The sequence below is a fragment of the Phaenicophaeus curvirostris genome, chromosome 2, assembly GCF_032191515.1.
Source record: "Phaenicophaeus curvirostris isolate KB17595 chromosome 2, BPBGC_Pcur_1.0, whole genome shotgun sequence".
NCBI lineage: Eukaryota > Metazoa > Chordata > Aves > Cuculiformes > Cuculidae > Phaenicophaeus > Phaenicophaeus curvirostris.
Window position 1 is genome coordinate 15,780,475 of NC_091393.1, and position 14,845 is coordinate 15,795,319.

Below are 14,845 nucleotides of genomic sequence, written 5' to 3' on the forward strand. Positions count from 1 at the left end.
TGTAAGTTGGGGCACGGCACTGCTTCACAGTACAAGCATAGCACCATCAAGTGAAAAACTACATTGGATTGGAATGACTTTGCACTCATCCCAGCTGAAGTGCCAGCAAAGCTGGCAAATTCCCACTACCTAAGTCTCCAAGTTAAAATCTGGAATACCACCTTTTGCAGACCTGCCTGAGAAGATGGGTAAGTGGGCATGCACTGTTCTGCTTAAGTACTGAAACCCCTTCCTCTATGCACAGGGGGCAGACACGAAGAGGGAACTACCCTCACCTATTTCAGACAAGGCACAGGAATTAGTGGTGAACATACCAGAGCTTCATACTAAAAGTTTTGCATATTTTTTTAAATAGTAACTACACATTCATAAAGGATTCATTCCATCTTATTCACTATACTTATGTCCAGTTTTAAGAGGTATGTTGCCTGTGCATATTATTCCAAATGCAAATGAAAAAGCTAATTTCTCAAGAATTTCCTGAATTTCGGCTGCAGCCAGAAGTGAAACACAGCAAACCATGTAAATCAATGGAAAATTACAATTAAAATACTAAATTAGATTTCCTGAAGCTGATGGAAGGACCTTTCATGCAAAAAGCAAAATTGTTTACCAAAGATGTTTTTATGAAATAAAGCTTTATTACACTTTATTGCCTCCTCTACTTTTTAGCCTATTAATAATTCTCATTTCCTAATTAATTTCTATTATTGTCCTAATTTTGACAACAGTCCTTGGTTTCCTGTCTGGGCTATCTTTGAAGCGTATGTTCAGCTAGGGGATGGGCAGGGCCTGGGTGTCAGGATTCCTGTTCTTCCCCCCTCCCCTTTGGATGATTTCAAAATTTCCATTCAGTTTTTTTACATTAATGTGTTTCCCAGTTAACTAATAACATTATAATAATAAATGATAAAAAGCATGGATTCTAACCACTTTGTCCTCCTTTGGGAAAGCATCCAAGGAAGCAGAATAAAAAGAGAAAAGAAAAAAAAGAAGAGAAAAAGAATAAAATAGGCAAGTATTAACAGACAGATTTCAAAGTAATTCAATTCTAATAACTCTCTACAAAGAGACAAAAACGTAAAATTAAAAAAGAAAAGCTTTAAATAAGTAGATGACATTACTGCATATGTAGAAAACACGTTTTCCCACCGTAACCCACAGAGGCATAAACAATATAACAAACAAAAGGCAAGTTACAAATGAATGGGCACCTTTCCATTTCTGTGACTTGAAACAGTGGGTGAAAAATAATTAAAATACACTCGGCGTTTTTTATGAGTTAAAATAAGCTGTATTATAGACACTCTAGCTAATATTACAACATAACACAAACTGTATTTTCATAGACTTGCTCTAATGACACCATCTGCAGGTGATGCAACGTAGTGCATCTATTTATATTAAAGTATGAATGCATGAAAATTTTTGTCCAATACAACTACATAATTTTTTTAGAGTGTGAATTTAATTTAATAGACTCACAAGTATATCAAGGCTATAGAAAGACTCCAAAATAAAGATGAAATGCATTTTTTTCTGAGAGGGTTTGGGTTTTTTACATGAAATTTTTAAATGAAATTCCAGAAGCCCTATTCAGTTTGTATTTAGGCTCAAAGGAAGTGAAAACACTATGATTATCTGCTATAAAATTCAAAACCATTCTTAACTGAATTTGCATTGATACAATGAGCATTTATGCATTTCCTCTACATAAGACTGGCACCTTAAAGCCATACGAGAAAGTTATGACATCTCATGATAGATAACAGAACTATTCACGCAATAAAAGATATTTGTAAAATGTTTTGTAACACACCATCGTCCCAGATGATCAGCCAAAAATAATCACTAGATAACGGTTTTCCAAATATAGATCCCACTGCTCGTGTACAATACAAGTAAGTATCCAATTCCTTGTAAGGGACTGACTGAACAGAGGGCATACTCGGATATCCTTCAGTTTTGTGGACATCTACATCAGCTAACTGCATGTGGATCAGAGGGAGAAAGATTTATCCAGATTAATCTATAGATTTACCTTTCAAATGAATTTAAAATAAATTGCTATTAACACTCTCACTTCAATAAGAAAAGTGGTTGGTTCTTTTCTTTTTCAACAAAAAGAATGACTGATTTTATGTAACAGAAATCTATAAATGTATATGAAAAGCTCTACAAAGAAATCTAAAATGAAAGTGGTTTAATAAAAATTATCAATGTGGAATTGTACGCAAGCAAAAGGGTTTCTTCTTTCAATTAAAAACAAGTGTGTTTTCTTCAAGCCACCACTCAGCAGAACTACACACAATATATTCTTTTTTTTTTAGTTAACTCTGTGAATTGTATGTATCTCCACAATCTTTAAACAGATCATTGTACTTTATACACACCTCAAAATGAAGTGATGAATGAAACGCTTAAGTAAAATGAAGCGTGAAATGCCAAACTTAAGGTGAACAATCTGCAGCGTGAAAATGTCAAGGAGGCTTTTTCTTAAGAGTACACATCAGAAGACTTACATTGTTTGATCGCAGAGAGACACGACCTCCACATCGAGCACAAAACTTGGTCCGGCAATAAGAGCATAAATGGCCACAACCATCTGCAAACTTTGTTTTATGACAGATTCCACAAGTTGGAGCATCATCCTTGTGCTCTCCCTGGTAACGGCGAGCTTCTTCCCCTATCTTTCTTACTTGTTCTTTATAGCTTTCAAATTGTTGATGCAACCTCCTGCATAGATGAGAAAAAAAATTATATAGCAAGAATAGGAGGAAATACTACTACTGTGTATTTCTTTCTTTCAATTTATAAATCTACCTAATATTCTCGGCATGTTCACAATTACAAAGGTATCGCGTAACAAATACACACTGCACCATGGAAGGCTGTATAGGAGAATCTAAAGGGAAAAAATAAGATGTGTATTCCTGTTAGGTTTCCTTCAAAGCTTGTGAGCAAATCATTTCACTTGACCAGAAATTAATCCAAATATAAAAAGATGGCAAAAAAAACCATAGTCTTAAACAGAAGTATCTAGCATGTACAGAATAAAAGCAGAAATATAATTGCCTGAGTAAATTTGCATTGGTTTTTAGTCAACATTATTTATACAGCAGATGTAACAAAGAAAAAAAAAATCAGTCTTTAGTTACAATGTCACATTTCTGTTTTCAACTCAAAATTACTAAAACATATAGTTAAAGATCTCAACAGGCACTCTACAATCACATTGACACTACAAGAATATGAGAACAATTTTCTGTGTCAAATCTATGTATTAACAATCCTTAGTATTCTCCCTTGTTAAGTATTAAAGTCTACATAAGGTTTGCTGTCCCTCATTACAGACATTTCTTCCAGCTTAGCTGTAGAAATACATGGAAGTATTAGCAGGTATATAGATTCCTGAGATGAAGACTGGTGTTCATAGAATTACCACTTCTCATCCAGCTGCCTCAAATAACAAACACTCTGCTCTGAGCAAGGCAGTGGAGACCTGAGAGGAAGGTAGGACATGAGATCCCAAAGCCAGAAATTAAAAGGACCGGTGGGCAGCAGGATCACCCTTTTTGCAGCAACAAGCTGATCTGTCTCGTGAAACCCCTCTATGAAGCTTAATTAAAAGGATCATATTTGATTGTGTCAACTATCTTACTGTCCATCAAATCATACAAGAAAGAAAAATATCTGTATGTGCACCAGGATAGCACCACAACTTCTGACCTCTATTTTCATGAGCTTGAGCAAGGACTTCAGAGAGCCTAAGTAGGAGAGCACAGCAGGGCACATTTAACAACTCAGTTTTTTCACCAGGCTATAAGGAACCTACAGGCTCTTCACACACATTTTCAGATGTTAATTCAAATCTACATCTCCATGGATAACATAAAAAAAAATCATGAACAGATAAATAGAATATTAATATAAATGGTTAATCTTGAGTTTAACAAATTATTACAGCAGGTGTATTGTCAATAGAGGTTTTGATATCCTTCATCTCCACCTGTTCTGAGCTATCTAATCACTTAATTAGCATTGGGACTCACAGCATCTAACCAATGTATTTCTAGTGAGGCAATTCCACATTTCTGTGCTGTTTTATTTGGGGGGGGGGACTTCTTTTGACTTTTAAGATTAAGTAATCAGTGCTATTTCTATGAAATAACTGTTTTGGTGAAGTGGATATTATTACTTTAAGATGATACTCAATCCTAGAAAATGATAATTCAACTTAAATTTAACAGGAATCATGATAAAATACACATATTCCATTTGGACATGAATATCACTGCTTGTAACTACATAAATCAACCACCTCCCACACTGCAAACAGTGACTTCCCATGAGTACATTCTAGTGAAGACATGGCAACAGCAAAAACTAAGAAGCCAAATAATCTATTATCCCTTCCTACAAATGTGATGCATTACACTTGATGCTTTATTCTAATGAAAAATTTGACAGAAACAGCAAAGGAGGTTTTTTGTTTTATTTTTTACTAACCAGCTTAAAAAAAATGTATGCAGTATTGAGTAAGATGAGGAAAGTGGGTCAAAAGAATTAGGCAAGATACTGGAGAAACATAATACTTTTGGCCACTTTATTGGATTACAGATACAATTTAACTTATCTTACACAACTGCTCATTTAAAATGCATAAAACCCACTGAAGACATTCAGGAATTTGTACTATAACCGGCTTAAAAATACAATTAAATAATAGAGAGGCTGTAGGTAAATTTCTCATTACACCAAATAGTCTATTAAAAAACTGAACCATGGAAACTAAATTCAGTTCTTCGCTACAGCAAGACTTAAACCTATGTCTCTTTACTAGCATGGAAAGGGAAGGGAACAGCCAGCACTGCATCTCTTCCTGTTCTTTTCCAATTAGGCAGTCTACATCTGATTATTTATTTTTTTTTGTATGACGCTTACAAAGTGTATTCATACAACGAAGTTTTACCCTACTGTGTGCACCAAGAGGTAGATGTTTCCTGCCCATGACAGGGGGGTTGTAACTACATGATCCTTAAGGTCTCTTCCAACCCACTCTACAGATGATTCGGTGACTGTACTAACAACTTTGTAGAATGTAAAGCAAGAGGAGATTTCATTTATTTATAAATACGTAGCATTTATTTACAGATTTCTTATTTTCTGCATCAGTGTAAATCAGCCTCTTTCCATGAAGGGTTCGAAACCAAGTGCTTATCTTGCATTTAATCTACGGCAGGAATGAGATTGGAGAATATGGCTGCAGAATTCACAGAGCAGAAAGACTCTTATCCAGCCCATGGCAGGTCTCCTTCAATGATTCCCTTTGCAAGGTTTGAACCATCTTTCCTACCTTTCTGAAGAATGATGGGATCTCTGTATCTCTAGCTATTCTGTAACAGTGGCAGCAAATCCATCTCAACAGTTTAGCCTTACACAGAAGTATTATTTGCTGTATACTGAAGTAAATTAAGTATTTTCTGGAGCAAGAACTAAAATACAGATGGGTATTTTTCAAATTTGCACCTTAACTTCTCAGCTAAAAAGCACATTTTCATCACTGCAAGGAAACTTAAGGTCTCTTAAATACACCTTAGTGTAAACAAGAACCTAAAGGTTAGGTTAAAGAGTTCATAAGAGCTTGTAACGTAAGGGCTTGGAGACCTCCAACAGGAAGCAACCAGGCTACTATGTAAGAGAAATATGTGCATATAGCTACACCATTTTTCATCATGTACCCAAAATTCAGCTAGTTCTGCTACTGAGGTCATAGCATAGCCAAAAAGGGGAGGTTTCTTCTCCCACCCAGCCTCCAAAGGAGAGGAAAAAAAATCAAAACAAAGTATTAGAATAAAAACATAGAGGAAAACATTCTGGCACTTCAAACTGGACATATATGCCAGAAAGAAGTTTCATAGAAACTTTCCTTCAGAAGTGAGCAATACAAGGGACAGAAGATGGCCAGAAGGAGCAACACACTGCAAGTGTACTCTTCTTACAGTCTTCATGCACATCAGGATACAAGTATGAAATCTAATTAATTCAGATTTTATACTACCTAATAATAAATGTTAAAATCACCTTCTAGATGTGTTCTGTAACAACACAGCAGCAAATACAGCAACACTTAGTATTTAGTTTTAAAATGCTGACCAGAAAAAAAAAATCTACCAAATATTCTTCTTATTAAAATTAATATTACTGTTTGAAATGGGTGTCTCCAGCAAATTTTATTGAACATATATTTTACAACAGAAAAAGATAATCTTAACTGCTAATAGTACCATTTTATTGTCATTTGTGTGTTTGGAGTTTTTGAGGTGGTTACTTTAGCAGAAAGTACATAAAAGCTAGTGACTATTATTGTTAGTTTAAGTGTCCTTTGATGTGAAACTGCAAAACTTTGATCCCACCCAAAAGAAAATGTGTTCATTTATCTGTTCCTTAAGATCTGATTCTTTAATCCACAAAATCTATCAGCAGCTGTGGCATGAGAAAATAAGCAAGAACTGTTAAGATACAAAATTTTAACTCACTAGAAAAGCATCCCTCCAGATGTAGATGTAAGAAAACATTAAAATTCTCAGATGTTTAAATATTTTACGTATTTAATATTGTAACATCGATATCATTAATATTTACATATTTAAATTTTAATATTGTTAGTGCACTTGCATATGTATACTCTTTCTGCACAGATTTTCTAAAAATGCCAAAGATTTGGGTCACCTTTATGCTCAGTTACATTTTAAATGATTTTTCCATGTAGCATGAAACTGTATTTCTTTCCTTACTCAAAAACCCAGCAGATGGCGCTACAGATTGCATTTTCACTCTCCCAGTTCCAACTCAAATGATTCAATCTTAGCATCAGATTTACCATCATAAAAATACTATGCCCTGTCATGAGTTCATGTGAGCAGGCAAACTGCCACCTTCTAAGTGGCATAACCTTAAGTAACTATCCACCAGATGCTATTGCATGTATGAAAAAAAAAAGCTTAGTAAAATCCAGTACTTTGCCCAGTTTACCCGTGCCACACAAACACCTAATCACACAGAATAATTTTTTTCATAAAATAAGGTAGACTTTTACCAAGTTCTATTCTTAGCATTCTTTTTTATGGTAAATAAAACAGATCAAAAAAATTCAAGAATGCAGGCTCAGATTTGTTTCCACTCAGATTCTTCTGCTGTAGATGTACAAAAGACTTAATTGACAGGATGGTAGGGTAACAGATTTGGACAAGACAGCAAGACTTCTAGCGCTTCTCAATATTTAAGGTGCCCATGAGGGCAATGGCTACATCTAGAAACCTTTAAACAAACAGCTACCTTTAAGCTGTGATCTGAAAACCACTATTCAGCAGCTCCATAAAGCTGGAAATACCAGTCTCACCAGGTGCCTGGCTGCTCTACCAGAGCTGTGGGTTCTCATCTCCCACTGGTGTTCCCAAAGAGAGCGGTGTGGCATAGCCTAGTTTTTCCCTCAGCCCCACTAGCATCCTAGCTGGGAAAATCTGTCAACATATGACAGGTTAACAAAACAAAGTCAAGACAGGCAGCCTGAGAAAGGTGCAATGGACAGTTTTGTCCAAATAAAGGGAAACGAGGAGCTTAGGTGGAATCTAGCAGATGTTTACTAGAAGAACATCCAGTCAAATTCTGTGAAAAAGTGAAGATATACTTGCTGGTTACTTCATGCATCTTCACATCACTCACAAATCTGTTATTAAAATATATACCTTGTGCACAAGTAGAACACAGTAAGGTTGAAGAGTAAATAAACGTGCTTTCAAGCAATCTACATGTGTTAGCATATTCAAAGTTCTGGGTATTTCTGAATGTTTGGGGTATGCTGCTTTTTAGCACAGATCATACCTGGGTTGGTTGCTTTGTGAAGATCAAATTACGGCTGAATATACTCATATTGCAAAATTTTGTACTTCTGAGTGAATCTGGATATTATGTTAATATTACTTTATTATTACTATTGCTGTACTTTTTTATTCAGTGTGAACTGCCACTTTAAGAGTGGCAAACACAAAACACTCACTGAAGGCAAGCAAAACATGGATCTATGTAAGCTGTGAAACAGGTAGGAATCGGATTAATCAACTTCTCTTTAAAGTAAAAAAGGCCGTGTTTGTGTAAGTGTAATATAAGCATTAATCAAAGGACTGCAAGTGGAAGAGTTAACAGCTTTCATATCTTGAGAGTGTTGAGTTTTCTCCTCCACAAACTGCCTGCTTCTACCTCCTTTGCTGTTATCTGCTGTCCTACTTCTCACTTTTCTGTGACTCTACTTACAACCCATTTGACCTTTCCCTATTCACGTTTCCTGTAGGTCATCTCTCCCTCCTACACATTTTTTTAATAAATATATCACAATAATTATTCTATATGACCGATAGTATAGCATGTTCTGTATCCTATGATAAAATGAACAGATTTTCCTCAAACTCCCAGATTTTACCTGACCTGAAAGTTTCTTCATTCTCCCTTCTTTGTTCAACACACAACTATGGATCATCTGTATTATTCTCTCCACTTGGTCTTCACCTGCCACCCATGATAGTTTTAACCTCACCAGCAATCACTTGAATCCTGCTGGACATCATCCTTGTCTCCTCCACATGCCGAGATCTCTTCTTCCTCCTTCTTTTATTGGTGCAAACACGACTTTGGCCATGCTGGTAACTCACAGGTCTTTATTTCACATTTGTCTTCTGCCCAAACCAAAGTGTTCAGCCATAGATCACCAACTCCCAGCATGGACGAGCTGTACATCAAACTCCATAAACTGAAACAGAGATCTCCTTGTACCTCCAGCAAACCTCAACTACTACCTCCATTCTGCTTGTCACCTGGAATCAATAACTACACTGCATTCACACCTATTTAGACACCTTCACTTCAAAATGCTATATAAGCCACAGATGCTGATTTTGCAAACTAAAAAACAAGAAAACCCCTAAATTTTAGCTAATTTTATATCCCTCCAGATTAAACAGTCAGCTGTCAGCAGCTCATCCCTCAATTCCTTTTCTTGCCAGTGCAAGCCTTTCTTGCTGATAGTCTAATCACAATCCTGCAACAAACACAATTTCATTCATTTTACCTCTCTCTTTGCATTCCTTCCATGAGCCCCCTTTTCTACTGCATAAAACATAAATGGCTTATCTTCACCTTCAAAGACTTTCACAGCCAATTTCCACCTTGCCTATCAATTCTCATTCAGAACTGAGAATGAGTTAAACTTTTAAGCAAGAATCTTTGTGTTCTTCTCCTTGTTGCCCCTAACATGGGAGTATTAGCAACACCATCATCCTCTTTCAAACTCTCCTTTGCCTTGATGCCTAAATAGATCTGGACAAAAATTAGGTTACTGGTATCTTAAAACTTATCCTTATCAGGCCAGAAAATAGAGACTCCCTTGTCTGCTCCTATTGTTTTATTATTTGCTTAATACTTACAATGCAGCCTGCCCCTGTGGCAAAGGCTGCCTCTTTACTACCTCTGTAAAAACCCTCACTCAGAAGGGTTATAGCTCATGACAAGTGCTTCCAGGCACTATAGTAATACAAATCTCCCAGTACGATTCAGAAATGCATGAAGTTACTTTCTTTTATTTCTTTTAATCATTTTATGATTCTAGTCATTCACTATTTAGTTTCTGAGCCTCAGGCAATATACTCATGCTTTTTCCCATGTCCATGAGGGACAAAGTGTTTTTAAAGAATGTTGGTATTTTGCTATATGCCCATGATGCTAGGAACCAGGAGCAGCATAACCATCAAGCATTTCATTACAAAAATTATGATCAAGTTCAGACTTGGTCAAGCTGAAGGTTTCACTTACTGCCCTCACATGAGAGTTTATACCTGTCCACAACCACTAGAATTAAAAGCTCACATGTAACAGATACATTTGCGTTCTAACTTGTTATCTTAATTTCAATTCCCCCATATAATCTCTTATCAAGTGTATACTACCTGCCAGCATCCCAACAAGACTGTAAAGGCTAACGTTAAAAAGTCTCACACCTTGGTTAGAAAGTCCTCCTCCTCATCGCATTGGACCAGAGGACACCAGCAAAGCAGCATGGACTGCAATTTTACTCACAGCGCTCTTATGTGGTGCCTTTTCTCCAACAGTTAACAGTCATTTGCAAGCAAACATTTTACTAAGGGCAGGTTTTCTGCAAGCATATAAACAAGCTTATTAAATAACTTGCATAAAATGTTATTTTTCAGTTACCTGGAAGTTGCCTAATGTAGGTTACTGGAAAACTTTATTTTTGTACACTTCTGTTTGTTTTTTAAAAATAACCACAGCCCACAAGCAGGCTTCCTCCTTATACAACTGAAGAACTGTGAGTCAGAAATGTGCGATATCTACAATAAGGAATTTACATTCCAGCTTCCCACAGTTCCTCCCAAATGACCGTTACCCTTTCTGAGGTATAAAAGAGAAAGCAGATAAGTAGGCAAACAGCACATAACAGCACTAAAAAAGGCATAGCTGAGGAATTAAGAAAGAAACTTTCTATTGTATTAAAGTGCTCTTACACTCTGATATATCTAGCACTGAAGGAATCAATGCCTTCTGCAGGAAAAAAAATAATTAATTAATTTTGAGGGATAGTCATTGATTTGTTTAAAATCAAACAGGTTTGTTTGGTTGGTTTTTTTTTAACCTGAGTTCATTAAAATATGAAAACAGATACCACTGCTAAAAAGATGTTCCATTCTCCTCAGGTGACTATTTCCACCACCTTAAGTAAGAGTACAGCTCCTATGCCTTACGGTAACTGTGTGCAGAAAAGCTTATGTTCCAAATGTTAACATTACTTTTCATTAAGATTGTTTCAGCAGCAGTAGGAGGAGTTTTATGGGTTCTAAGCTGGGATCCGGAAACACATTCTCCTAGAGCAGGGAACAGCCTTATTTATGACGTCCCAGCTGGCTTGCACAGAAGGAAGAAGAAAGACCTCTAGGTCACAGCACAAGCATGGAAAGCAATGAAAGGGCAACACAAATCCAGAATACAAGAAAAATAAGAGAAAAAAACAAGAGCCTTGTCAGAAGAGAGCAAGTTTGCGGACGACACTAAGCTGGGTGGAAGTGTCGATCTGCTGGAGGGTAGGGAGGCTCTGCAAAGGGATCTGAACAGGCTGGACCGCTGGGCAGAGTCCAATGGCATGAGGTTTAACAAGGCCAAATGTCGGGTCCTGCACTTGGGGCACAACAACCCTGTGCAGTGCTACAGACTAGGAGAAGTCTGTCTAGAAAGCTGCCTGGAGGAGAGGGACCTGGGGGTGTTGGTTGACAACCGACTGAATATGAGCCAGCAGTGGCCCAGGTGGCCAAGAAGGCCAATGGCATCTTGGCTTGTATCAGACACGGCGTGACCAGCAGGTCCAGGGAGGTTATTCTCCCTCTGTACTCGGCACTGGTGAGACCGCTCCTTGAATCCTGTGTTCAGTTCTGGGCCCCTCACCACAAGAAGGATGTTGAGGCTCTGGAGCGAGTCCAGAGAAGAGCAACAAAGCTGGTGAGGGGCCTGGAGAACAGGCCTTATGAGGAGCGGCTGAGAGAGCTGGGGTTGTTTAGCCTGGAGAAGAGGAGGCTGAGGGGAGACCTCATTGCTCTCTACAACTACCTGAAAAGAGGTTGTAGAGAGGAGGGAGCTGGCCTCTTCTCCCAAGTGACAGGGGACAGGACAAGAGGGAATGGCCTCAAGCTCCGCCAGGGGAGGTTTAGGCTGGACATTCGGAAAAAAATCTTTACAGAAAGGGTCATTGGGCACTGGAACAGGCTGCCCAGGGAGGTGGTTGAGTCACCTTCCCTGGAGGTGTTTAAGGCACGGGTGGACGAGGTGCTAAGGGCCATGGTTTAGTGTTTGATAGGAACGGTTGGACTCGATGATCCGGTGGGTCTCTTCCAACCTGGTTATTCTGTGATTCTGTGAAGAGGTCATAGCAACAGAAGCCCAGCATTTTATACCAGCCACAAGACTAGGTTTCACTCAAAGCCCCTCAAGCAAGCTTGTGATGTAAGTACAAACAAATGAGTTAGCATTAAGGACTTTGAAAATGTTAATGAGTTAAAGAATAGAAATAGGATGGGGAGTGGGAACAGGTGGCAAGGAGCTATGCACTCTCCTATCTCCTATGGACAGGAAAAGGATATAGCTCCACTAATCTACTAATAACATTTTTTGGTATTATGCAACTAAATTTTTTAATTACACTGACCACAAATAATTACATTCCACAAATTCGGTCACATTAGGCTTAATATAATATAAGTCTAATCAGGTGAGCGAGCTTCCATATAGTTGCACACCAAAATAATACTCATAAACATTTGCCCCTAACCCTACTGGAAAGAGCTGTTTTAAAAGCTGCAAGCAACAACCATAGTCCTCAATGGTTTCTTCACTAACGCTTTAACATCAAATTCAACAAAACTTTCTTTTTGGAAAACAAGAAAATAACAAGTTGTGGTAAAACACACATTATCTTTGGTATCCTGGAAAGCCTCTAACATGCAGACCCTCTGTGCCTTAGGGCAGCAACTGAGTCAGCACCACACTGTAGAAATTATGTCGTATTTGCTAAATGTTCAGGCCTTCTACTTCTTTTACCACCCTATTTTATCTATAGCACCTGCCCTTCCAGCTATTGTTTGAACTTCACTTACTCATCATCAGTCCCACGGGTTAGACTCCTCATCCCACTACCGCCAGCTTCCCAGGCGAGCAGACTCCTGAGCTCTAATGCAGTCAACTACAAACTTAACTAGAACAACACACAGCAGATATATAAAGGTACATGAAGTACCCATTTATTTTCTTCAGCACCCAGCTCTGCTAATACAGATGATGTAGCAGGAGAGGGGGTGGTTGGCTCTGAAGGTTTGCTACCAGCTCCAGGTGACAGAGTTCAAAAAGTTTCATGAGTTCATACCTGTAAGGCTGTCAGCTGCCTGAAGTTTACTGAGCACAACCACTTACATTATGGAAATATCCTTATGTTACAGTCTCTCTCTTACTGAATTGTTAAAATCAGCATTCAAGGTCAGGCATTATTTACTTAATAAACACAGATCTATAAAGATATTCATCTTTTTAAATATTGCTCCAACTACGCATGCACCAAAATTCCACTAGTAAATAAATGTAATATTTTACTTGCAGCATTCATGCAATACCTGTTGCAATAAAACCAGCCATAATAACAAAGGGACAGAAATACTCATGCAACCGCACAATGAATCAGTCCAGGAAAATCAACAGGGTTAGACATAAACAAAATTTTAAAAATCTGAGCCCACCCAGTTGCATTAGTGCTTACAGATAATATATATATACACACACACACAATGAAACAGCAGAAATGAAAGCTAAGGAAGAGTGTGGTAAAACCATTTACTGCAGCAGAAGTACTAGCCTGAGCCAGTCTTGCAACTGCATTGCCATACCCAAACATTTTAAGAAATAAAGTCCTAGCATTTTTCAAGGTGCAAACTTAATATTGTTAGTATGTGACTTTAACTGAGATGTCCCTCTTGGAAAAGAAAGGCTTTTCTTGCTGAAAAACAAAATAACAAGAATTGTCACAAAGTTTGTTTTAAAGTGAACTATAGCTCCCTAAAATCTGTCAGATCAACAGTTTCCATAAGACCCACTCTAAAGAAACCTGAGAAAATTTCTCCTACCTGCTGTCTAACCATATTATCAAACCACAACAGGGAGATCATCTTCAAGCATCTCTGCAATTTCCAACACACTTACAACTCAGCTACTGCTAAACTGGGAAGTCATATAAGAGTCATCTCTTCTTTCCTCAGTTATTTCAGAGACAAGCATCTATTCATATATACTAAAAAAAAAGTGTTTAAATAAGTTTTAGGCAAGGCTTACTTAAATATATGAAATCAGGGCTTACTCTGACACCAAGAGAAGAACTACAAAAATATTAAAGGCAATTAACTAAGGTTAATTTGCCTTTTTCTTTCACTGAAATATTTTCATTCTCTCTGCTTCACTGTAACAGATGAACTGTTTTAGTACAGGTGTATGGTAGAAAGCAAAGATCCCAGAAACAACCCTGCTATGCAAGTACCATTGCAAGATTACAAGTTGTGTCCATTTTCATTACTGCATTTGCAGATACAAGTAATTTTGCATACGCCATCTCTTTTATTAAAAAAAACAGCCCTAAATATATTAGACATAAGTTTCTTTTATAAAATCTTCTAAAAATGACTGCTGGAAAGTTCCTTAAAGAAAGTTTCATTACGATGCAAAGGGAAATCTATTGCTGTGTTCCCCAGACAAATCAACAGTTCTGGATTTTCTCAGAGCAACATGAAACAACACCATCCATAAAATCACTGTGCTTCAACATGCCCAAGAATCAAGAGCACTGATTAGCAGCTGAGAAGGCAACGACCTCTAATGAAGAGAACAAGTACCAAATCTCTCCAGGAATTTTTTGTTGCTGATACTCAGTCCCACTGAACCAACAACTGTTAAACAGTGAGGAAAGAATAACTGGAAGTACCAATAGAATGTAACCAGTTTAAAAATAGGTATAAAAACTGTGCTACCTAATCCTGGGTGTGATTTAGGTTTTGTTTTTCTTTATTGTTGCTTTGCTACCTAATAAACCAGATGTTTCCATCTGTAGTGTTACGACAGGCCATAACAGGCCATAAAAAGTGGAACATTCCAGGTACTGGATCATGGTTTTCCTTATCTGAAGAGTCTTCATTTCCCTCATTTACCTAATATTTACTGAATCTAACAAAGCACCACGCTCTCTTCCACATGT

General features: G+C 37.5%; 1 protein-coding gene across 47 annotated transcripts in view; it reads right to left on the reverse strand.

Moving 5' to 3' along the window:
• RIMS1 (regulating synaptic membrane exocytosis 1) overlaps positions 1-14,845 on the reverse strand; it is a 323,528-nt gene that overhangs the window by 210,744 nt on the left and 97,939 nt on the right. For 44 of the 47 annotated variants that reach the window (XM_069851408.1, XM_069851407.1, XM_069851383.1 and 41 more), the window contains exons 2-3: positions 2,523-2,736; positions 931-942 (exon numbers count right to left, since the gene is read on the reverse strand). The exons of 1 other annotated variant lie outside the window; for it this stretch is intronic. In XM_069851408.1, coding sequence (XP_069707509.1) covers positions 931-942; positions 2,523-2,736 — 226 coding nt within the window. The remainder of the gene's footprint in view (positions 1-930; positions 943-2,522; positions 2,737-14,845) is intronic. 2 more of the 47 variants (XM_069851366.1, XM_069851409.1) reach the window with 1 other exon arrangement.